The sequence below is a fragment of the Stegodyphus dumicola genome, chromosome 2 (assembly GCF_044657685.1).
Source record: "Stegodyphus dumicola isolate Sdum_Otavi_A_Nest chromosome 2, ASM4465768v1".
NCBI classification, from domain to species: domain Eukaryota; kingdom Metazoa; phylum Arthropoda; class Arachnida; order Araneae; family Eresidae; genus Stegodyphus; species Stegodyphus dumicola.
The window spans coordinates 106568765-106595737 of NC_140769.1; the positions used below are offsets into that span (position 1 = coordinate 106568765).

A 26973-nucleotide genomic window follows, 5' to 3' on the forward strand; every position below is an offset into this window, starting at 1 on the left:
CCGCTAATATTAAGTAATAATTTTGTTGTAGATATAAATCCGAAAATGTGATGATGCGGTAAAATAACATTATTTTATTTTGGGATTTTAATGTTTTTATTTTTCATAGAGCCATTTTCAATAGCCATAATTCCGGAATTGAGTTTATCTGCAACAATGCAACTTTTATATCTACCAGAATTCCAGGGTTTTAGTACATGAACATGACAAGACATTAGCCGCCGGGAAAACCTCTCGGACGGGCACATGCGTTTGACACAGTTGGCCACGTTTCCATGCCCACTACCAAACGCTTGCGCGCGATCGAGAGGTTTTCCCTGTTGCTAAGGTCTTTTGTTTTAGTAGCTCAGTTGTGTAATAAGTTAATATGTAAACACTACGATAGAGCGTGTATGCCTGTGCTTGTATTTAATCACGCTCAACCCCAAGTCAATCTTTAGTTTAAAAACTGGAAGTTAAATTTATTATAAGTAAGGTAAGTAAAGGAAAGTTGTTTTTATACTCTACTTATTTCAACCTATTTTTTGATTCTGGAATATTGCTTCATTCCATTATAAATAATAGAATTTTCATTTTATCACTTCTTATTAGTATAATAGTCCGCCGTAGAATGCAGCACAATGCAAGGAACTTTGAGTAGGCCTACTATGGGGTGGTTTGGCCATACTATTGTAAAAAATCTCCAGTAGTAGTCGTAGAAATAGCACAGTCCAAATCACTTTTGGAATAGCTTAATTTTAATCCATACTCGTAAATCCGGGTTTCGTTTTTACAAGTTTAAAATGCATTACTTAACAAATTTAAAATAACTTTTTAGCTTTCTGATAGCATAATAAAAGCGACGGGCGCAAACTAAAATGTATATTTAAAGGTGACGAGAAGAAGGAGAAAACAAGTTTAAATTTTAGTTTGTGCGTGCCCATCGCTTTTATTATGGTATATCAGAAAGTTAAAAAATTATTTTAAACTTTTAAGCGCAATTTATAAAAGCTTTTTTTAAATATTTTTTTTTAGCGAAAAATGTCTGATGGATATAAAAGAAAACACCAAAGTGGACATGAAAAACGCAAAAAGAAAGAGAAAGTGAGTGAGTCGCTTAGTAAAATTAAAGGTTCTTTATTGAAATATGTTAACATTTCTAAGGAGACAGAAGATAATGCAGATGCGGTAGATATTTCCTCGATCGAGGTTAGACCTAAAGAAGCTGAGGCTTGTTGGGACTCGCAAGAATGTTCAACCAATAAAACTGAGAATGTCACAGAAGACGAGGCTGACGGGGGTTTACGAAATTTTAACGGCGCTTCCAAGCAGGTGGTGCCTGAATCACTACCAACAACATCAGCCTCAAGTATTTTCAGTTCTGATCCAGCACGGTGGACAACCATAAGCGCAGATCTTATCGATTACTTCTCTCGTAATCAGCCTGTGCAGAAATTGGATATAAATTTTAAGTTATACGCCACTAAATTTGGCGAAATAATGAGATGTCCATCACAAGATTATTTTTTCAGAAAACTGAACAACAATGATATTATAAAAAGGGACTGGTTGATATTTTCCGAATCTACTGGCAAGGTTTTTTGTTATAAATGTATTTTGTTCAAATCGGACCTACCTGGAAATCCAAACCTGTGTAACCAATTCCTTACAGGCTTTAATGACTGGAAAAACGCACATTCGAGAATTTCAAGTCATGAAGTGTCAAAAGAACATTTTGCATCTATTTCTGCTTTAGTGAACTACCAACAAACTAGAAAAATTGATGAGACGTTTGATATTGTCAAGGAAAAAGAAAGCACATATTGGACAACGGTTTTAAGAAGAGTAGTGGAAGTAATTAAGTTTTTGGCCGAAAGGGGACTAGCGTTTAGAGGCGATAATGAAATACATGGTGATCCTAGTAATGGCAATTTTCTTGGGTGTATCGATCTCTTAGCCAAATTTGATCCGTTTCTAGAAGAACATGTAAGAAGATACGGTAATCCAGGCCGCGGAAAAGTATCATATTTATCCTCCACAACGTATGAAGAACTAATAATTTTACTGGGGTCAAAAGTATTGGAAAAAATAGTTACAGAAATCAAAGAAGCCAAGTATTATGGAATCACTGTGGATTCTACACCTGACGTTAGCCATACGGATCAACTCTCCATAGTTATTAGATATCTCTCAAAAACTGGAGATATATATGAAAGATTTTTGATGTTTGTTAAAATAGAAAAACATGATGCCAAGTATCTTTTTGACACTCTAATTTCAGTTTTAGAAAATCAGGGAATAGACCCAAAATTTTGCAGATGTCAGTCTTATGACAATGCGGCTAATATGAGCGGAGTGTATTCGGGAGTACAAACTAGATTTAGGGAAATCAACAGCGCAGCCACTTGGGTACCATGTGGAGCTCATAGTCTTAATCTAGTTGGCACAGCGGCGGCAGAAAGCTGCTTAGAAGCTGTAAAATTTTTTGAAATTTTGCAATCGCTCTACAATTTCTTTGCAGCGTCCCCTCAAAGATGGTCTAAACTAAGGTCTTTGGGAAGTAAAATTTCTGTAAAAAGACTTTCAGAGACCAGATGGTCAGCACGTTATGAGGCTGTAAAAACATTATGTGCCCATTATGATGATATACGTGGTATTCTTACAAATATTTCAACTAGTGAAGGTATGAAACCTACAACAGTGATTGAGGCACAAACCTTAATCCATCAAATGAATACTTTGGAGATGGTATTACTCACAGTTATTTGGGAAGATCTACTAAAACACGTCGATATTGTAAATAAATCTCTTCAAGAACCTGGCATCGAGTTTAACACGATGGTGCGACTTTACGACAGTTTAATTCAATATTTATCTCACTGCAGAACTGAGGACATGTATAATAGCTATTATCTTAAGGCAAAAGCCCTTGCACCAGATTCAGAATTTAAAGAATCCGAAACTAGAGTTCGTAAGAGAAAACGACAGTTCGATGAAGGGCCAGATGAGACTCCCTCTCGCAGTGCCAAAGATTCCTTTAAGATTAATGTTTTTTTATTGTTCTGGATGTGCTTTGCGCTGAAATGACAAAGAGATGCACTGCGTATACCAGCCTTTATGACACATTTAGTTTTCTTACGGATAATACACTGACCGAGGACATTATCAAGGTTAAGGCTCAAGCTCTGGTAAAAATGTATCCGTCTGACTTAGAAGAAAACTTTGTTGATGAGTATTTGATTTTTTCAAATTTGTACCCCAAAACCACCTCTATAACGGATCTCATCAAATTACAAATAAAGGATAAACTTGTGTCAAGTTTCCCAAATGTTAATATTGCATTGCGCATATACCTTTCGATATTGGGTTCGAATGCAGAAGGAGAAAGATCATTCTCCAAGTTGAAGCTTATAAAAAATTTTATGCGTTCAACTATGGGTCAAGAGAGAACTTCGTCACTGGGCCTTCTGTGTACTGAAAGTGATGTCGCTCGAGGCATTAATTTTGAAAATATAATACACGAATTCGCTGTGTCAAAATCCCGAAAAAAGGAGTTATTTTAGGATCTACTTAGTAAACCAAACGTTTTGTATTCGTATTTTTTGTGTATTTGTATTTACATATATTATTTTGACCTTCACTATATAATAATATAAAAATGTTTATAAGTTTTTGGGGTATTTTTATTTCAATATATTTTTTTTTCAAAGCCCTAAGACCTTTGGCCTTCGTAGGCCCTAGGCACGTGCCTACTGTGCCTAATTGGTAATCTGGCCCTGTTTATAGCACATCTTGTCAGTGTAATTTGAGATATATCGGGCAAACAAAAAGAGCGTTAAAGTTTCGCATCAAGGAATACGAATCTTATACCCGAAAAGGCAAAATTAACAAGTTTTCGACAGCTAATCATAGTTGGAAATTTAATCATAATTTTGATTTCGGATCTGCCAAAATTATCCAGAAAGCTTTTAAAGTTTCTTACATGGGCGAATCTGATTTTTTTGAAGCTTCTTACATTCACAAAGATCACAAAGGTTTTATCTTTAGTTAACGACTTTAATTCCAATCCAATGCTTTTTAACGCTTTTTTAAAAGCGAATTTTAATTTTAATTCTATTAAATTAATTTTTCAATTTTTGTTATTATTTCTGCCGACAGATGGCACTACCTTCTCATACGCTTTACACCTTTTGGGTATAAATACAATCCTTTTTCTCTTCGTTGCAGATTTCTTTGCCCCTGATGAAGAGGGATATGTACCTGTATGCCCATGAAATCGATAGAATCTTGAATGAAATCTAGCCATTTTATGCTGAGTAATGCTTGGCATTAGCTTCTATACTCGTTAAAACCCAAACTGCGCAGATGTCCATACACTGTTATTGAACGAACGCTATAATGAGAAATTCATCACGAATGTTTTCGGCTGATTACATACAGGTTTTTCCCCCACCGCTTTACAAAGCTATCTGCACCTGCTATTGTCAAACAATGTATTCATCCTCACCTTGACGCAAATATAACTCCTGAAGAACCACTTTCGCAACTGAATGTATCACCTTTAACATTGTCCAAACACCACAAACGGATTTTCCTCACTAGGAGCAAACGACCATATTTCATTCAATTTCGATAAGCTAATGTTTTGCACCCATTTCGAATTGTAATAATAATAAATAGTAATGCTATAATATGTTTGCACAAAATTATTTTTTTTTTATTTCATTGGTTCATCAATGACAAATCTATTTCTTTTGGGGTATTCAGATATTATTGGTCACATAGCGCATTTATCAACAAATCTCATATTTCTCATCTGCACCTTGTAGATCTGTTAAACTTTTGGAAACGAGAAACATAACAGAAATCAAAGGAGTGCTCGCCGCATTCGAGACAAAGATTTTCATTTGATATCTGGAGTACACTAACTATTTACTCCACAAGAACACGCACAAGGAAATATAGTTTTAATCCAGAGATCAGAAACATAATAATTTTTCTACAATGACACCCGAGCTAAAATATGATGTAAGAGAACTCGGGGTCTCGCGCCTCTACCCTCTTACCTCTTAAGGGAAAAGTACAAAAAATTATCCCATTCCTCTCTTGTGTTCTCGAGTAATGCAAATGGTTAGCACATCCAGATACTAGCATTTAAAAAATCCGCGATACGAATCGCAGCAATAGCACAGCTGATTTTTTAATACATCTTATATATATTTTTAATATTTCTGTCTCGAAAATTTAGTCACTTTGGCAGAAACAATAAAAATATGTTTCACGCGGCTGGCACAATTCATCTATCTTTTGCAACTCGTGAGTATCAGAAAAGCCTCGCTGTCCTATATTTATACATAGATCATAACATAAAATATCTTGTTTTTTTAACAAACCTCAAATTTCTGCAGTCGATAAGCACGTAGAATAAGAAATTTGATGTCATTTACTTCTTTGTGATATTTCTTAAAAAAGGAGGTTACTTTTAGCTGTTCAGAAATTTTATTAGACGATAATTGTCACATAAGCTTAAAAATTTTGATGGCTTTTCTGTCACCTAAATCTTTTAACGAGGTTATGCTTGCTTGTAGGCATTTGTAATCCTACGAATAATCTTGGACTGTTTACAGATGGATTTTCCTCTAGACAGGGCAGAATTAACCATAAGGAAAATAAGCACATGTTTAGAGTATCCACGGGAAAGTGATACCAAAGATATTTCCCATTTATTCATGGAGAGTATTATTTTGAGGTCGCTGGTTAGACTGTATACTAAAGACAACGTTACAACAACAACAACAATTTTATTTCGTGGACTGTATCATAACTAAAAATCTAAATCGAAAATGATAAATTCCCGACCATACGGGATCAAAAACACGTATGCTACGCTACGAGTTCGAATCTTAACTAACTAAAAATTGCGCAGAAACAATGCGCTGTACATAACTTTGAAATTGCGCAGAAACAATGCGCTGTACATAACTTATATTGCCGCGTAGGAGGCAACAAGTATCATGTAAATTTATAAATAATGTAACTGATTCAAAAGTGGAAAGAAAAAGATAATTTTGTAAAGATAATTACTCTTTTATATATTCATTATTTATTTATTTATTTATTTATTTATTACAAATTTATCCAATGAGGATCGCTTCGGGGAGGAGTCACACAAAGGAATGAGCTAGCCCCTTTCATTTAACCCTGTCCCCTATGACGTTGCTGTCGCTCAAAATTTTTGAGTGATGCCATCAGACGATTTGTTTCATCTTACGTAAATGATTTCTGTAAATGTGTGAGTATACTGCAGTTTAAACGCGTTTAGTTTTAAATATTTTTAGAGTGGAAAACTTTAAAAGTTCTTTTGTCACGAATCGAGCAATGCGTATTGAAACTGCTAACTGGAAGTGCTAATCAAATGCTATAAAAGCACACAGGAGAAGATTTTTCAGGAGAAATTGAAGGTACTTGTAGAACATTTTCAAGATATATGTGAAAGATCTGGCAATAAACCTTTGCAACTATGTCTAATTTAAGAAAAGTAAAGAAATTCGGCTTACTACAGTTTGAAAGACATTACAACAGGCTTCGAATGCTTAATAACGCACATCTCTGGCTTTGATTGATTGACTTTTGGAGTCCCAGTATTGAAGAGGCTTCGATAAGTCAATATCCAAAGGAGTTTCGTTCAGATCGAAAGACCTAGGTCTTCGACTATAGTCAGAGAAACTTTTTACAGTAATCTTATAGAACCCTTGAATGATTAGAAGCGATGTTCTTTAATATTCTATTTATATTAAGATATTTGGTGCTTGAAATAAAGAAAGGTAGGTTAAAATGGCAACTAATTTTCTAAGATTAAGCAGAAACTAAAAGAGAGATATGGAGAATTGCTTTTAATATCTAGCGGTCAAAGCAGTCGATATTCTACCTCACTTAAAAAAGGGACTCCGGAGAGAATGAGAAACATTTGGTAAAATCCATATGGGCGTCGAGTTATCGTCAACCGCATGCCAGTTTGCTGGGTTTATTTGATTATAGCAAAGCACGCGAGGGAAGCTTTCGTGGAGGACTGGTCGCGTAGAATTACCTCGTTATACAAGAGGAAACACGTTACACATGGGATGCTCCACGTTACATATGAGGAAACGCTCATGCAGCCAACCCGCTACCCCAGAATTGAATCCAGGTCGAACTACCAGTGTTCAACTCAGGCGTTGGTTTAGACGCCTTGTCAGTTTAGACCCCACTGTAAAGATTACTATAGTCGAAAATATAAACTTCTGGGTCATTTCCGGCCGCCCGGATTGCCTCGTAAAGGTTTATTGCTTCTATGGAGAAGCGACAGCTGCAGAATAGGGCTCGAGGGGAATAATTCCCTCCCCCCATACACATACACACACTATGTATCCATCCGTTCGTTTTGTTTCGAACTTAAATATTAGTAAATTGAAAAAAAAAAAAAAAATACGAAATGGCATGCAGAACAAATTTCCGAATTTAATTGAAAATTTAGTTTAAAAAAAGAAAAACTTTTCGCAGCGGTATGTCAGAAATTTAATTAATCAAATAAAAAATCCCGTGGTAGTCTTGGAATAAAATTTTTTAGGAGAAATATATAGTAGAACAATATAAAAAATAGTTTGATGATCATTTGAAGGTTTAAGAAGCTATGGCTATAACATGTCTTTCAACTGCCTCCCCCTCCCCAGTTCTAAGCTATATTTTTTTGGCTGACAATTTCAGAGTAATGCGCAAATGGGGTATGGTGTGCGCTTTCGAAAATCATTTCTAATACTCGAAAGCGGTATCACAGCTACTAAAATCCTATAGAGAATGCACCTACAGTGGTTTAGGACGAAGTTTATATTACAATATCGAAAATTGAAGAAAACAACTTTCTTACTTCTTAACCTTTAACACTTGGTATATCCATACAACTTCTAGATTTCTTCCTTGAACTTTTCTTTTGGAATATTGTTTAAGTCTCTGGTTATTCTTAAAACTCTCGAATTCTGTGACTTTTTAAATCAGACTTCATTTTAGGAAAGAAAAAGTAATCTGTAAGTGCTAAATCTGGTAAAAAAGGTGTGGCGCTGAGAATTATAATAATCTTCTTTGCTAGGATCTGCTTGACGAAAATGCAATTGTGTGATGGGGCATCTTCTTGCAGCAGAAACCAGTTATTCGATTGAGCATTTTTAAAGCGATCTTTCTGAATTCTCTTCAGAAGACTGTCTTAAATATGGAGTTCACTATTTCTTTCCCAGGATCAAACTCTCTGTGAATTATTCCTCTTTAGTCAAGAACTTGCTGTTTTTCCGCATTAAAGCAGAACTTTATTCCTATTCCTTTCGAATCCATAACAGCAGATGTTCACGTGATCAACGCAATCAATTAATTGTATCTGAATTTCTATCTGTAAGCAGACGATATTTTAGAAAAAGCAAGTTGAGATGGCATAGTCATAAATCTGCCAGTCATCGTTTGATAGGTTTTCTGGAATTTGTTTAATAAATTCATTCTAAAACAAGCTGTGTGTGCTTTCTTATTTCTTCTATAAGGAAGGTATTTTTCATACAAACAAATATAGCAAAATGCAGCAGAAGGTAGTGTATAGTTCCTGAAACCCTTATCAGACCTAAGGACGCAAAACACAATAAGAAGATTTTCCGAGGACGGCGTTCTTCTCAGCAGTGTATTGAACAGAAGCAAAACCTTCCCTGGTTGGTTGATTTATACGAGACAGAACATTCTACGCCCCTCTCAACTGGTATAGTGGTTAGCTCCGGTGATTGCCGGGCCGAAGGCCCCGGGTCCAATTCCGAAGAAGGCATGGATGTGTAGTGTATAGGTGTATAGTGTCGGTGCGGCATGTCGGTACTCTAAATATGCAGCGAGCCGAAAGTCCTCTCGTGTGGTTTGGTGGAAGGGAAGAGGGATGGGAGAATCTGAGACTCAAGGCCAGAGAGTCTCAGACTCAAGGCTGTTGCCAACGGCAGGCGTATTCTAGCGCTTCTTGCCACTAGGTACTTCGTGGGCTTGGGCTGACATCGTCAGACAAGTGAGCATAAGCACCACCAACAACACATTCTACGCAATTTTTCCCCAGCATCGAAACATATCAGTAAAACCTAGTCGAAACATAGTCGTAAAACTGATCGCTGAATGCATTGTCTTCCCCAGTGTTATGAATAGCAATCTTGCCATACAAACTATGTTTAAAAGCAACGCACTTCTTGGAGAAGTTTCTTATTGTATTTCGCGGCCCTAGGTCTAATATGGTCATGAGTTAGGAGTAGAACCATGAACAGTAGGACCAATTTTATTAAGTGGGGTTTCGAAATGGAAATTCAAGAACTATTGCAGCTAAACGCCTTGTGTAATATAGATATAGACCTACAAAAAATTCGAAACTTTTACCGCTTGATCAAAATTAGAACCTGTTAGAAGAGTTAGAAGTCCCTATTTCCCCATAGAGGCATTTAGTTGAGGCACTTTTCATCTCACACAGAAGATAATATGCGAAGAAAGCAAACAATAAAATAACATACGTATTTTAATAATATCAGTAACCTATATCATCTAAGTTTAATCATCTGAGTTTCATTGTTAACCTCCAACTGGGATAAAATACTCGAACTATACCGCTCTTTTTTTAATACAATTAATTTTAATTTACATAGATGATACGGGATTTAAAACATCGCGAATTTCCTTATCTATTATAAAGAAAAAAATATTGCATTTGCTGTCAGCCTAAATTATATGAAGCTAATGTGACTGAAGTATCGTTTGCCTTAGATCATTTCAATTATGCAGATAAATTTCCTTTCACATTTTAAGTTAAGAATTTGAAACTATTTTTTGACACATCCATTTTTGGAAGAGAAGCTATTATTTATCAAAATATCTATAATGAGATTCATTACCTGTAGTCATTGTTTCGCATAAATAAAATTTTAGTTTTTTTTTCTTTATATGAGAAACAAAATAAAAAAATGAATTTTTATTTGCACAGTTTAATGTCTTGCAGGCTTTATTTAGAAAATCCTTTATCACAGTACGATAATAAGTGAGTGTAATTTAACAAGATACTCTGTTAAAAAATTATTATAACAGAAAATTTAATTATTTATTTTGTAGCTCACTGAAATTCTCGGTTTTGAACACAGAATCTAGAAGTATATGTTATTTATGAATTAGCGAGAGACTGAAAAATGTATCGTCATTCTTCATTCAGTTCTATTTTGAAGCAGATCCAAACGATAACGGAGAGATGAAAAGAAGAAAAGCTCTTTAAATTATCAGCGAGTGCTCGAAAAGTCGTTTTAGAGCTCCGGAATGTAAACGCGGCATATTTTTGAAAACTCACTAGAAACCAACTTCTGCGAGAAATAAAATAAATACAAAATGAATGCCTTATATTGTAGATTGGAGGGGGGGGGACTTCATTGTAGATTGGAGGGGGGGACTTCATTGTAGATTGGAGGGGGGACTTCGGTAGATAACGAGTGAACTGAATGATTACATCTGAATAAATATTATGATATCAAACGATTGAAGGACGAAATATAAACATTTAGAACTGTATTTTACTGAAGATAACAAGCGATTGTAACGTATTGTAGATAAATGTTGAAAATGGAATCTCTTGACTCTCTCAGAAGAACTGAAACTCGATAGATTGAGTAAAGTTCACGCAGAAAGACAGCAAACTCCAAACAAACTTCTATTCAGGAAGTTTTTAAAACTAGTTTCGATTTATTCAACCTTTTACATTTAACACTTTGAATGTCCCGTCACCTAAATATGCGTGATGAGTAATAGTGTCCCATGTCCCTTAACCATCTGACAGTTTTATCCATTTAATTAGCTACGACTTTAATATAATTCTACTGCAATAATATGCTTAACTAAATCTATTGGAAAGAACCCGGAATTGTTGGAAAAATTAATTCTATATTTATTTATTCTGTTTTGGTTGCTATATCTGATTTCCTTGTAATGTATACGGTGATTCAAATTGTTTTTTCGTGCATGAATCTTATAGCATTTAAGAAAGTTTATTTTCTTTGAAACTGTTCAGGAACTGCTTTCAATTTCCCTTGTGTGTCAGCCACAGTTCTTATGCATTATCCTTCTAGAATAATTTTCAGTCTGAATAACAAAGCGAAATCATAAGGAACTATGGTCAAGTGAATAGGGAGGGCAGGGAACAATAATCATATGGTTTAATTTGTTAAACATCGTTATTTATTCGAGGAGATGTGTTAGAAAGATTTTTTTTAAAAAAATCGAGACATTACGGCGTAGGTTCAAATTCTTCGTTAAAATCTTTTGAGAAACTGTTTGCAGATATACACATTGTTTAGATAATGGTCTTCCTAGATGAAGTTCCAAATTTTTTAAAGATTTTCTGTCGTTTTTCTCATTTCTGGTCATTCTAAACGCTTCCAATCACTCTTAACCGCCTCAAAATGCGAATACAGTTTTAAAATGCTGTCCGATTTAAAATATGACAACTGAAAGACTACCAAGCTTATGAAGACCTTTGACAGTAGATTTAGCGAATTTCAAAGAAACTTTTGTGCGGACTTGTTTTGTTATTCTTTCGTGAAACTTCAGACAAAACAAAACAAGAAGTTCAAATAATTTATCTGTAGAAATAAGTTAGTTGGCTTTCCACGTTAAATTTGAAAGTAATTTAAGCAAAATTATGACGCTCCAAAATTAATTTTATTTCTGCCTTGCTGGTTATATTTCTTTTAGCCTTTTGCCTGCCTACTTTTCTCTTCACATTTTCAGAGCTCCAAAATCGTAGGAAGTTATTCGTGTTCTCAAGTGGTTAACATACTGCAGATTTCATATATGCGGGAACTTATACGCAGATTATGATATTTTTTAACTGAAATGCCTGTCATCAGTTAAAAAATATCATAATCTGCAGTGCCAATGTTAATGTCAATAATTAATGTCAATGTTAATCTGTCAGTGCCAGACAGATATTTTTTAACTGAAGTCCATGTAGCTAGAAAATTATTTTTGTAAAATCGTGATTTGTTCGATGCTCACTGTGAACCAACCTACGACTTTCGAGTGCCTGCTACAGTTTCAAATGTTCAGATATTTTAGAAACCTCGAGTAAATGAAACATTTCCTAATTATTGTTTTTTATCGGCTTTGGCGACCATGTGTGTTCCAGCTATCAAAGGCGAATACAGCTTAAAGAAGAAATAATTATAATCAGATTTTTGACATCCGCAAAACTCGCGGTACATTGATTGCTCTCAAATGTGCGGAAACTCGCTCAGTTCGATGAGTCTCCATACCAATGCTCTCGTGCTTTCCACAGGACATAATTTTTCCAACCTTTGCGGAGTCGTTAGATATTGGACTCGTGACAAAAATGCTAAATTTGAACAGATTTCGAACGTCTTTCATTTTATTAATTTGACAATTTCACATTTTGAAAAATATTTCGAAAGCCAGGGCATCAGAATCCAGTTTCATTTTTGCATTAAAAATGTCTAAAGAATGCCTTCGACAAGATTTACTTAATGATACGAAAATCAGGTAGATGTCGGAAGTATTGTACAGATCCGCTCTTGACATACAAGCACACACATATACACAAATAAATCAAAGTAATAAATAAAGAAAAATGTATTAATGAAAAGAATTAGTAACCTCCATATAGATATAGATACATTTTTCAAATTAACTCCGGAAAGCTGAGATCAACTCCTTAATTTGCTCTGCAGTTTGAAACGTTCGGTTAAAAAACGGGAGATAAATTTTTTAATAAGTAGAAATATTGGCCTGTATAATGCATTTGATATCGTCAACATCAAATAAAATTCACTTTGCATTTTTTGCTGTTTTCACTTACAAGCATTTCTTTGCTTTTTGACTTCCTTTTCGAAGTCCAAAGAAAGAAATCGAAAGAAAAATATGCCTATCTGTGAATTAAAAATCATAGCAAACGTAAAGTAAAAGCAAGCAAAATGTGGAAAACTAAAACAAGTAAGGGATATAGCAAGAAGAGGCATGTCCCTGAAAATTTTCATCAACTGATAACGCTGATTAAAATATTTAAAGGATTTGATAGTAAGGGCAGTTTATACACCAAGTGAAAGTTTTATGGACGATCTTTAAATTAAGATTTCATGGACGATCTTTAAATTTTCTGTATGTCTTCCTGACATCACTTGGATACCGATGACCTGTATTATTACTAGCCGCTTGCCCAACGAGATGCATAAAATAGTTATTGTAAAAAAGACAAAAGTGTATAAAGATTTTAATTAGTTAGTATAACGAATTCAAATAGTAATTAATAGTAACAGAGATGAAGAACTGTATTTATTGCTTTTAGATTGCTTAATTTTGTTAATTAATAATAACAGACAGATTAAATTTAAAAGAAAAATTAAATATCTTATTCTTTGCTGAATGGCAACATGTTGCTTTTAAATAATTTTCTTCATCAAGCCTTCTTAAATTCATACAAAACTCAAGATAAATAAAAATATATATGATGTGGACACCACATGATTTCTTTGCTCGGCCGATTAAATTATATACTTTTTTTATGCACTTCATTTAAACTCATTTCTTCAAATAATTCTAACTTAATTATTCTAACTTAACACATTAAGGCAAGTTGAGAATGACATCAAAAACTGCAAATTTTGAGATTAAATATCTCAATCAATTTTAGTTGTACAGGAGTCAAACTTCTTGTATTTTTATTTTTCCATAATGAATAAAAAACTGTCCCAAATATAAGTATAGGAACCCAGAGACTGCATAGAGTTATATTTCGTTATTTGTACAAAATTATTAGTATTATTATTATTCTAGTTTGACATGGCCAAAACATGAACATTTTTGTCTTAAAATTTCAACATTCTAATTGTTTTTGAGTTATCTGATATGCATACGTAAGTACAGACGTTCCAAAAATGTAGTCCGTTTTTGAGTGAAGAGTCATTTATTCTATCCGTACTTACACATGTCACCCCTCCACTAAAAATAGTCAAAATGGATTCGGGAACGGTTAGAATGTATATAATCTGCTAACCGAAAATTTTCACGATTACGATATTTCCTCTACTTCACACAAAGATGTAAAAACGGGTTTGAAATCCAAAATTCAGCCTTCGAGATGCGCATATTCGGGTGGAGAACAAAGTGCATTCAGAACGTGTAGGCTCGAGGTGCTGCCTTAACTGTGGGAAAACGGAATACAGAATATTATTTTTTGAAGACCAGCTATGTTAGAAAATTTTCAGTTTGCTATAATGAGTGCAATTAATAACAAAATTCGAAATCGCTAAGTTTTATTTTGCAGAAATGAAAAAGAAAGTGGTGATAGTCAGAAGTAAATGGATTAAGGTGGGAATTGGAGGTTAATTCATGTAAATATCAATGGGAATATCTCGGATGTTGTCCGTTCTCGAGAGAAAATTCTCTAGCTACCGCAGAACCCTTTTTCTTCCTGTTTTAAAGTGATTTTGATTAAAAATCCTAAGTACGTAGCGTATTCGGAAACTAAGTACCGTTTCATTCTAGCGCCGTCGCAGGGCTGTGGTAGGCGTCCCGCGCATGCGCACTAGTCTTTCTTGTTCACTGACTTTCAATTGTCGCCATTTTGGTTGCTCTATGTTGTATTTTCAGTTTGCTGTACACATTCAAAATGTTTAAAACAATTAGTTCTCCCGCTGACTGTGAGATTCGTGCCGTGATTAAATTTTTGAACGCGAGGAATGTTAAACCGGCCGAAATTTATCGTCAAGTGACAGAAGTTTACGGTGAATACACGATAAGTGATGGAATGGTGAGAAAGTGGGTAAGAATGGTTAATGCAGGTCGAACAAATGTCCACGCCGAGGCTCGGAGTGGTCGGCCTTCTGTTGTCACCGATGATTTGGTAAGGAAAGTTGATGAAGCAATTCATGAGAACAGACGCTTCACAATGACAACTCTTTCAGAGGGATTTTCACAAATTTCATGTACTGTTTTGTTCGAAATTGTGTCTGACCGCTTAAATTATCGCAAACTGTGTTCCCGATGGGTTCCAAAAATGCTCACTGATGTTCACAAAACAAAGCGACTTGGTAGTGCCCTGACATTTCTCACGCGGTACAGTTATGAGGGAGAAAACTTTCTAAAACAAATTGTGACAGGTGATGAAACTTGGGTGTGTCATTTCACACCAGAATCGAAACAACAATCGATGGAGTGGAGACACACTCATGCTCCGAAAACACAAAAGTTCAAAGTGGCAATGTCATCACAAAAAATCATGTGCACTGTCTTCTGAGATAGAAAAGGCGTTTTGCTTACTGAATTTCTTCCCAGAGGTGAAACCATTAATGCGGCACGATATTGTGAGACTTTAACAAAACTAAGGCGTGCCATTCAAAACAAACGAAGAGGAATGCTCAGTAAAGGAATTGTGTTGCTCCATGACAATGCTCGGCCCCATACTGCTGGTGTCACTTAATCGTTAATTAGACAGTTTCATTGGAAGCAGTTCGATCACCCGCCGTACAGCCCGGACTTGACGCTGTCCGACTATCACTTGTTCCTGCACATGAAGCGCGAGCTTGGTGGCAAGCGCTTTGGATCTGAACATGACACGAAAAATGTTGTGGAGTCGTGGTTATCGAAACTGGCGGGAAGTTTCTTTGACGATGGTATACAAAAACTGGTCACCCGCTATGACAAGTGTTTGATCATTGGCGGAAACTATGTTGAAAAATAGTTTAAGACATGTATTTTCATGTAAAAATAAAATTGGATTCGAAAAAACTGTTTTACTACTTTTTTTTTTTTTTTTTTTTTTTTTTTTCAAAACGGTACTTAGTTTCCGAAAACGCTTCGTACTTCAGTATTTCAGGGCAGTTTCTTTAGAAAGAACATCCGCGTTTTTACAGCTCCAGAGCCAGGCCTAGTGGCTTTTCATATATTCATTTTTAAGTCAAGCATGTTAAATACTCCTTAACGTATTGCAGAAGGAAGTCTAGACCAGCGTTTCTCAATTTTTTTTTCGCCAGCGGACCGTTTAAATTTGTGAAAAAGTTTCGCGGACCAGGGTTTTTTTGTTCTCTGATTTGTGGTTGATGCACCGATTTTAAAGCGCATGCGCACGGAAAGCGCACGCGAGAGAGAAACTGTGTTGAGATTTACTTTCTAGAATCAAACAACTTTTCCTTTATTTTCATTGAAGTCTTATAGATTCTGTGTGAAATGCTCCTGTTTTGTTCGCCCGTCAGTAAACGCAATGAGAAAAGTGTTTGTTATTGTAGAAAAAATTAAATTAATTTAAAAAAGAACATAAATTAATTTTGAAAAGATCTATGGCTGTGAAATTTCAACCATCTCTGGATCTACATTCAGCACAACTTAATTATTATCTGTTTATACGAAATTAAGTAATAGCAACATATTACCAGTTACAAATTAAATTTTATTAGCATTAAGAAAGCAAAATTTTAAATTATGTTCTTCAAGCAATTAAAATATTTAAAATTTAAACAGGACTTTTAGGAGAGAATTGATATTTAAAATATTAGGTATAGTTGCAGGAAAAAAGTCCAATTTTTTTATGAAAAAAAATACATTATCTTGAGCGATGCAATATGTAAATTTAGCTTGCATTTTAAGTTACGATTTTGAATCCCGAAATGCTATTTCCCGTCGTCCATTGTAAATGCGCTGTTTCACTTTTCATTAGAATCTGTTGCCCTTCGGTAAAATGTAAAATATTTATCTTTAAAATTTTATCTGTCTGTTACTGATTAACATTGTAACTATTTAGAAACAATATAGTTCTTAAGAATATTTTTTTTTATTTTTTCGATTTAATTAAAGTATTAAACATTTTTATAGAATTACGTTATACAGAGTCTCACAAAAGTGATGGGACACTTGTGCTTTACAAAAGGAAACTGTAATAAAATAAATTAAAAAAACATGTAAAAATTTTTTGTGGGTGTGTTTTCATACTTACATTTAGTAACAATTATTACATAACATACATTTTCTCAAAATATTAAAATATTAATTTAATAAAATTACAATTGCTTAGAACGGAGCAAAAAATGGCTCACATAAAAGTGATGGGACACCATTAGATACTCCTACGTAGTAGAATAAAAATATTTTTTGGGGTTTCTATTTTTACTCAAAAGCAATTGGCAATAATTTATAAAATCGTCTGCAGTATTTCTGTCCAGTTTGTTTTTATTTTTATTCAAAAGCAATTGGCAATAATTTATAAAATCGTCTGCAGTATTTCTGTTCAGTTTGTTTTGGAATTTTTGTGTTTTTTAGCTCTGTGCAGCCATGAATGCTGAACGAAAAGAAACTTTGCCTGAAATTCGAAAATTAGTTATTAATTTGCATATTGAACGTGGAAAATCTATTAGGGAAACTGCTGAAACAGTTAACTTGAGTCATTCAACAGTTTTCAATATCATTAAACGATATAAAAAGAATCATATGATTCAGGATAAAAGAAGACCTGGCCGACCACCAAAGCTATCTAATGGAATAAAGCGAATTATCGTTCGAATTATTAAAAAAAAAATCCAAGAATGAGTGCTCCTAAAGTTACTACTGATTTACAAGCATTGTATGGAGTAATTGTTAATCCTGAGACTATTAGAAGAGTAATTCGATCTGCTGGATATCACGGTAGAGCAGCCTGGAAAAAATTCTTCGTAAGTGAAAAGAATAGAAACCTCAGACTGGCTTTCGCAAAATCCAACATAAATAAGAATTCTGATTACTGGAATGAAGTTATATTTGCTGATGAGAGTAAATTTAATATATTTGGTTCTGACGGTAGAATCTTGTTGTGGAGAAAACCCAGGGAAGAATTTCGCAAAGAGAACTTGGTGCCAACAGTAAAACATGGTGGAGGAGGAGTTATGGTATGGGGGTGTATGTCGTCCACTGGAGTTGGTAATCTTGGTTTTATTGACAGTATAATGGATCAGTACAAATATATTGACAGTTTAAATCAAAATTTGAAATCTTCAGAACGAAAATTGAACCTTCATAACGGTTTTAAATTCTACCAAGACAATGACCCCAAGCACACTGCTTTGAAAGTTAGACTCTGGTTGCTGTATAACTGTCCTGAAATAATAAAAACACCACCCCAATCTCCAGACTTAAATCCGATAGAGAATATTTGGCAAGAATTGGAATCAAGAATTCGCAAACACACCATTTCTTCAAAACAACAATTAAAATCAGTGCTTCAAGAAGAATGGGGTAAAATCACAGAAAAATTAGTCGAATCCATCTCAAGAAGATTAAATCATGTTTTAAAAGTAAAAGGAAATCCCACAAAATATAAAATCCTTTTAAAAAGTAAAATTTTTGGATAAATATTTGATGGAAAAGTAAGTGTCCCATCACTTATGTGAGCCATATTTGGCTCCGTTCTAAACAATTGTATTTTTATTAAATTAATATTTTGAGAAAATGTATGTTATGTAATAATTGTTACTAAATTTTAGTATGAAACACACCCACAAAAAATTTTTACATGTTTTTTTTAATTTATTTTACTATAGTTTCCTTTTGTAAAACACAAGTGTCTCATCACTTTTGTGAGACACTGTATATTTTTTCTCTTTTCAAATAGATTGAAGGCCTATAACATTCCCATGTAAGTCCAAATGTATATTCATTTAGTACGAAATATTTTGCTATTCTACTTGGACCATGTCTTTTGTTAATTTCTATTGATAAAACCACATTTTGGGCGACCGTTAATATCTGAAATCTTTCAGATTTATTATTATTAAAATATCTCTTTATTTATACGAAAACTTGCCATTGTACATGCGTATATTCATTTATTATAGTTTCAAGAAATTTTTCGATCAATTTTTACATTTTATGAAGTATTTGTCATACAGTGATACACAAAATGCGCGCACAGATGGTAAACGGTTTTCTTTCTACACAGTAATCCGACACAATATAGCAGATATCCAGACCACGATTAGAATGAAGATGTTTTAGATAGAATTACGAAAAATTGTTCAATGAACGAAATAGCTTTTACAAAACATATTACAGTTGAAATGAAATAGAATAGAATTCACTTTCTTTGTCGTGAAGCTTTCGTCAACAATGATTATTCTTATCGCATATGACATCACACGAAACTGGAAACGAGGCTATGTTTATCAGCTGACTCTTTCGCCTGCTACTTCATTAACGAGAGTATTTGCTTTAATGTTGTAAAATCTAGCGGTCGTGATTTCTTTCAAATTAAAGTGCAGCCTGTAAAGTGCTGCGCTCTTAAATTTAAAATATTCTAAGTATTTTGAATGCGCGAAAGGTTAACCATGAAGAATTTCATCTGTAAATCCTTGCTTTGTATTTTAATATGTCTCAGTTCAACTCTTGCATCAGGTAAGTGGTTCCATTTAAATGTTGTTACTTGGAAATTAGGTTTCGCAATCTTTGTTTTACGGAGGAACACAGTTGATGTAGTGCAATTTCTCGCCTTTGAAAAGAAGACGAAGAGCATTATTTCTTTGACGTATAATTTTGTGTTAACTATATTGCGGTAATTGAACTTTTATTTTATTAGAAGTAATTCACGTTACTATTAAAATTTTAAGACTACCAAGCTCATTATTCTTGTTCATTTGTAAACTTCTTCGAAAATTTTGAAAAATCAATGAAAGAATTCTAACTTTACTTTTTTTCTCGTTCGTTTTCAGGAGTGCTGCCTGCGATAATTCAAATTTTTTATTTAGTGAACTTCGCTTTTTGTAGTACTGCTTTTCTTAAGATTCTAACAATTATTTAACTCCTGAGTCTGATTTTTAAAATATGTAACCGGATTTAAATTCGTATAATGTTATTATTTGATTTAAAAAAAGTAATTTTCTCTTTCACTAGAAGAAATTTTCAGAATATTTACATATTTAACCGCTAAGCATTATATATATGCTCTTTTTTTGTGCTCTTTTAGGCTGTTGCAGTTATGCGTTTTTGTGTGTTTTGTAGTTGTTTTTTTGTACAATATTTGAATTGTGTAAATCGCAGTATTTTCTCAATCATGAAATTGAACTTTGAAATCAGTTAATTTTGTTCCAACTTTAAAAACTACATTTGTATGAAATATTTTAGTTTTAAAATTTTTCCTTGCATATTGAGTCTGATGTACTGTCATTAAAATGTTTCACTGAATTTGATGAGTAGATTTAAAGGTTTGGGAAGGACTAGTCTGAAAAATGCAATTTAAATGAATATTTTATAGAGTTGAATGAAATGTTGCTATGAATTATTTTTTAATTTATAGCTTGTCTTGCAAATTGCTATACATAATAAAATTTTACTAAATTATGTTCAAAAGGTTTTGTGTCTAATAAGATAATTACTTGCCTTGAGTTGGAAGTAAAACCATTACTCTGCCATGTAAGTGCATCAGGTTTGTATAAAATTTGTTCAAAATTAGATTTTATACACTTTTCTCTAATGTATATAAAAGAATGAATTTATTGAAATACCTTGATATATCAAAATAAATTTCCTAATACTTGCGCAATAGCTGCAAAGTAATAAAATAATTATTTATTGACTAATGTAATATTGAGTATATTTATCTCCTTATATAAAGTTAATAGAATTGTATTTGAATTAACCCAGAAGCATTTAAAATTGAATCCCAAAAATCTTTTTTTAAAAAGAAATTTCAATTTTAATCATGAAAAATAGAAATTTTTAAATTGAAAATTGATCAATAAACTAAGTAATTATCATCATTAGTTAATAAATAATTATATATATATATATATACACACACACATTTATATGTGTGTAATTCTCTATTAATCCTTATAAAATTTATTTTCTTTTTAAATTGATAGAATTTTGTGGCATTCTAAAGGATAATGTATGCAGGGTGATTAAAAAGTGGCTACATATGATCATTTAAAAGGCAATGCATTTTAATTATAAAGGTGGTTTAAAAAAGTGGTTGGTATAATTTGTTGTTAGGCAGTGTATTGGACTCATTTTGTTTGGACTGCATGTATCGTGCAGATGGAAGTTTGAAAACATACAGTAAAATCTGTATTATTGTGTTGATAAATGATTGCTCTGAAGTGACCTCCTGTAGATAAAAAATTCACAGGTGAATCTGGTGACTATAATATTTATCCATAGCTGCTAATCTTATTTTTCTCTTTGATATCAGTGGCATCTCCTGATGCTTAACTTATAACATCAATTTAGTTGTGTGGTTTATAATTAGTCATTTTAAAACTAATACAGGCATCTGAATTTTCATACTTGCTGCTCTTGTTCTTACTTAAAATAAATTTTGTGTGTGAAAATATTGCTCGCATTTATAAGTTGAACCAATTGTGAACAAGATGGCAAGGTTAATTATTGGTAATTAAAAATTGTGGATCAGCTTTTCCAAACTTCGATTTCTCCTTAGGCTAGATGGAGCCCACCAGTGGCCGAGTGGTAAAGTCGCTGAACACTGATAGTTCAGTCTGAGGTTCGAATCCCGCGAACGGCTGCATGGGCGTTTTCGTGGTTTTTCCCATGTGTAACATGTATATGAGCCAGTTTCCCTTAGAAAGTCCTCCACGAAGACATCCCTTCACTTAGGCAGATAGCCCTCGAGGTTTTGCCATAATCACACACATGTGTGATGGCTAAACTTCGATAGGCAAGATGTTAGTTTTTTAAAATAAAATTGCATGCACATTACTGCAGCTTTGTAATCAAACAAAAATCTTGTTATTATTTATTTTGAATTTAATTTTTTTATACATTGTTCAAGTGTTCATTTCATGTTTATGGTTTTATAATTTATTTTTGTATAGTATCTTTTATTTTTGGAACTCAAGTGGGTTACTTGAAATTATGAAATGGGTCACTTGGTGACCCTTGGGTCATAGGTTGCCAAGGTATAAGCTAGATCCTGCCTATAGTATAAACTCTACGTGTTTTATTTAAAAGATAAGTCGCTTTTCTTGAAAGAAAGAAAAGCATTTATTATTATTTCATGTGTGTTATGACTTTCGCATCATTCATGTATTTATTTGCTAAACTTCTGTTTTGCTTTCATTTGCTTAGGTATCAGAGCCCTTCCTAGGTCATTGGCTGCCTGCATACTTTCCTAAGATTGCCACCCCCAAATTTAAAAAAAAAAAAAAAAAAAAAAAAAAAAAAAAAATTCAATGATTATAAAATTTTTATTTTATACTCACCAAGTACTTATTATACTCAGTATTTATTTTATACTCACCAAGTACTATTATGCATTGTGACAAGCTGTATAAAAAGTACTTACTTGTGATAAGTATTTACAATGAATTTAAATATTGAGTCATCGTATCGCGAGAGTTTGTCCATTCCTGATTTTCACTGCCCACGTACTTTTACACGCTGCACCCTCGCCAAGAACAGCCCTGTTAGTTGCATTATTTTTTCTCCGTTTCTGATATTTCTTTTTTTTTTATATCATATTCCTTATAAACAGTGTAATATTACAAAAATAAAAAATATAATTTTAAATCAATGCAATACTGTTATAGTAATTACATATTTAAAAACCAGTAAAGGGGGAAAATTGCATAAGTAAACTACAGAATCACTCTCAAATTTATCATTAAATTATAAAGTGCTGTTGAATAGAAAATAATAACATCTAGTTTGTTGGAAACATTGTATTGCATAAAGAAAATGTAACAATGAGCATGTGGCTGAGACTGTCAGTACAGACTTAATGTGTTTATTCCTATATAAAAAAGTTTTTTTTTAACAAACTGTTAATAACAACTGCAATAATAACAACAATGTATTTGCTTTTTTATCTTAAGTTCTTGAACACTGAATAATAATAATAATAATAATAATAATAAAACAAATTAAGTCTTTATGACTTTGAAAAAACAACTAGTAACCATGAAATTAACATTGATTCATTTAATATTTTCTCCCATTAGATAGTAAAATTATTACAAATGAAGAAGAACCTGGAAGAGGAGTTATATTAACACCAGGGCAAGAATTAGTATTGCAGTGTAATAACACTGATGATCTCTCAGCTAAAATACAGTGGTAAGTAATTTTAGTATTAATTTCATATTCAAAATTGTAAAAATTAATATTTTGAAAATATGAAATTAAAAAAATCATTAAACATATTTACTCCCTGAACATTATTGGTATTGCATATATAATTTTTGTCAAATTTAAATTATTTAGTATTTATTAAGAATCTTTTTATAACTGCTAGATAATCTAGATCTTAAAAGATTTCTAGAAATCTTACTTTCCAAGTTTATATTTCACAAATGATTTTTTAAGTCTTGAAATTGGAATTTTTATAGATGAGCTGTTTGACTTCAGTAACAGCTTTATTCAAATTTCAAATCTGTAAAAGCTACAAACTGCATTTTTGTTTCTGTGATAATTAAACAAATATTATGTATGTAATTATGGTATTGACACTTGTCTCAGAAGTATGTATATATGTAAAATAAAAATATTTAAATTAGCTGTATAATTTAATTTAGTATACTCTCTTTCTTCCTAACGCAGTGGTATCAAAAATGTGAATGTTCTGGAAATGGGCATGATTAGAGTGCCATGTGAATTGTGGCAACAAATGTAAATTTAAATATAAGTGGAATTTAATCTGCCTCTACTGACAAGGTTCCTGTTCATTATGGATTAACATTCAATGCAATCAGAATTCTTCCTCTTCAATATGGATCTACGTTCTGTGGCAAACAAAATTGCTGCTACATCTTTTTCTCATTTATATCATATATATATTGCTAATAATGTATTGACTAGCATGATTTGTTATATTTTTAATAGAGATTAAGATAAATGCAACAATATTTATCCACTGCAAAGTGTAATTATATAAAAACAAACACCCTAGCTTGTTGCATTAAGATACAAACATATTCTTACAAATAATTTCTTTGCTTCTCAAGAATTCATTGTTTTATATACAATAGTGCTGTTTATATATATGCAGTTGCTTTTTAATGCTAGAAGTAGCTCATTGTTGGTTGAGTAAATAAGTCCACTAAAGAGTGGTTCAACTCTGATTCAGATCCCAGCAAACTGGCATATATGTTTTTGTGGTTTTTCCGTGTGTAACATAAACGTGAGGATGCTGCTGAATGACATCCCTTCCTTTTGCATATAATGTGCAATTTCATGTCTAATAAATCCATTTCAGTCTAACTACATGGGATAACTGTTATATGTCATGCACTTCTGCATTATCAGTGTGATAGTGAAAGATGGAAAAGTGCATTTTCAAATCAAGGTGTTATGCGAAATGAAATGGCTGTGTAAAAAGGTATTATGGAATTGATGACTATGTCGTTCGGTTTGCCCGTGTTGTGTGTGTTATCATTGTTGATGATAAGAAAGGCTAAATTCAGTGTAGATATATATATTCATTACTGTAGATATATATATATATCTGAATCAGAAGCTTTTGTTTGCTATTTAAATGTATTTATATTGTACAGAAGTTTCTATTCATTGTTATGCAAGCATGGTTTTTATCCTTTTATGCTTATGATAGATGAATCATTGGACTTAATGATAAGCTATAAAGTTTTTAACAAAGTGCTTGTACTTTATCTTATAAAACAAAATATCACTTAGTACATGCTTTTGCTTTTTATGAAAACAAATTACAGATTAATGTGTATAAATAACTGTTTTCATGCAAAAACAATTTTTTTCAGTGATTAAAATGAAAACTAAATGCAAAAAAATTTTGAGAGCGATAAGGAAATATTTGAGACAAAGAGAGTATCGATGATTTTAATCAAAAGTTTCTAATCACTCTACTGTTTTTTTACATAATGGAAATTTGTTACAATCAAAGAGTAAGATAATTTGTAACGCTTTTTAGAGAGATTTTAATTAGTGAATACAAAATATAGAAACTTTTTAAAGAAGTAAAATTGTTTGTATTTCAAGCATGCTATGTTAATACAATGTAAGAAAATGAATCTCTTCACTTACATCCTCAAGTGTAAATCAAGTAAAAATAATGAGTGTTCTAATTCAGAATATTTGGCGCATGATTTAAATAAGGATATTGTAAAAACATCAAATTCTAAAAAAAAAAAAAAAAAAAAAAAACTAGATCATAAAGTTGGTAAAATTTTTGATGCAAAAAATATATTTCATAGTGTACAAAACCGTCATTTCATAAAATCAATTTTTCTTAGCATGAGCTTCATGTAATTGCTTGCATAGCACCTTCCAATTTTTTGGATGCACAGATTTTAAAATTGAGTTTTTCTTTTCGGATGTCTTTGAACGAGAAGGTACGCCTCAAGACTGTGTTCTAAGGTATACACTTTCCAGCTTAAAAATAAATTCCATTTTAAAGAAACTTTTTCCTAGTGCTTCGGAATCATTATATTTTGTGTTTTTCATGACGTTTTGTAATGTTTTTCATTAAGAAACAGGATAGCTCCTTGTTCACCTGTTGGCAAATCCCAAGTCATAAAATCCATTAAGGTTAAAAAAATGATTCATATGAAAAACATGGCAGTGCAAATGGTGGGTATGAAGACAATTATTTCCAGGAATCAGTGACAATGGTCCTATAAGGAAAATAAATACCAAGTGACTGTAATGGAAAGATGTAAACTTTTATATGTATTTATATTTTGTTATTCATTTTCAGGGAAAAGAATGGTATGGCAGTAAATACAACTGATCCACGAATACGATTAGAAGCTAATACACTGTCAATTGAGAAAAGTATTGAAAGTGATTGTGGTAATTACACATGCATATCTGGTGATGCCCATGCAACTATTGTAGTTAGAAGTAAGTATACTTTGAAAGAACTTTTTTCTTTTTGTAAATTACATATAATAATTTTTTAAAAAAAAGTCTGTGTTAGTGGTATAGGTGAAATGCAGATTGAGATATTTCAACCCAGGTGAGAAATAATTGGTTATTGATACAAGAAATTCATTCAGTGTCTACAGTATGCAATTTATTTAATGTATAAGTATAGAGGTAATTTAATACGAGTTCATATTTATTATTTTAGTGTATACAATTTTGTGATTTCTTTAAAATGAATAACATATGAAAACATATCTAAGATTCATATTAAAGAGACACTTTCTAATGGCTATAGTTCAGCCACTGCTACTTATAATTGCATCAGTCACATTACCACAACTGATGTGATGCCAGATGTAAAATCTCCATTTAGCAGATGTAAAATCTCCATGTAGCAGATGTAAAATCTCCATCTAGCAGATGTAAAATCTCCATGTAGCAGATGTAAAATCTCCATCTAGCAGATGTAAAATCTCCATCTAGCAGATGTAAACTCTGCTGGGTGGGGATTGGGTATGATGAAAAGCCATACCCTTGAGTTCACTGTAAAGTGGGAAAACCAGCTGCCTCCAGTTCTTCAATTTTACAATTCCCCCATGTAAATTGACAGTCTCTTGTTCTCTTATGATGTTCTCCATGAGAGGTTTCATGTTTTTGTTTCATTCTTGAATCTAGAAGCACTTGTCATCAAGCAAATGCTGCCTGAAATCTTTTATTAGGTAATTTCAGAATTTGCAGACATTAAATGAATTACTTGCATATACGGTCAAAAGTCGTTAATTCGGACACCCATAATCCGGAATAATCTATAATCCGGACCTCAAAGCTGAAAACTTTCTCCGCACGCGCCGCGTTGACACATGCGCATAGGTGTTTACGCGTGCGCGTAAGACCTTTTACGTATGCGCAAGCGCAGAATACGTTTTCGCGTGCGCGTTTTATGTATAACAGACGGTATAAGTTAAAATTATCTCATTATCTATTTCAGTTAATGTTGATGATTGCGTTGTTCCTTAATCTTCGAATTGGATCCGGCTTATTATTTTTTTCAGACTGTAAGAGCAATACTATAAAAGTAAACTTGAAATTTCG

At 32.8% G+C, this 26973-nt stretch overlaps 1 protein-coding gene across 2 annotated transcripts in view; it reads left to right on the forward strand.

Moving 5' to 3' along the window:
• LOC118194938 (neuroplastin-like) overlaps positions 1–26973 on the forward strand; it is a 183778-nt gene that overhangs the window by 145663 nt on the left and 11142 nt on the right. For both annotated transcript variants that reach the window (XM_085811005.1, XM_085811004.1), the window contains exons 7-8: positions 22983–23097; positions 25712–25857. In XM_085811005.1, coding sequence (XP_085667131.1) covers positions 22983–23097; positions 25712–25857 — 261 coding nt within the window. The remainder of the gene's footprint in view (positions 1–22982; positions 23098–25711; positions 25858–26973) is intronic.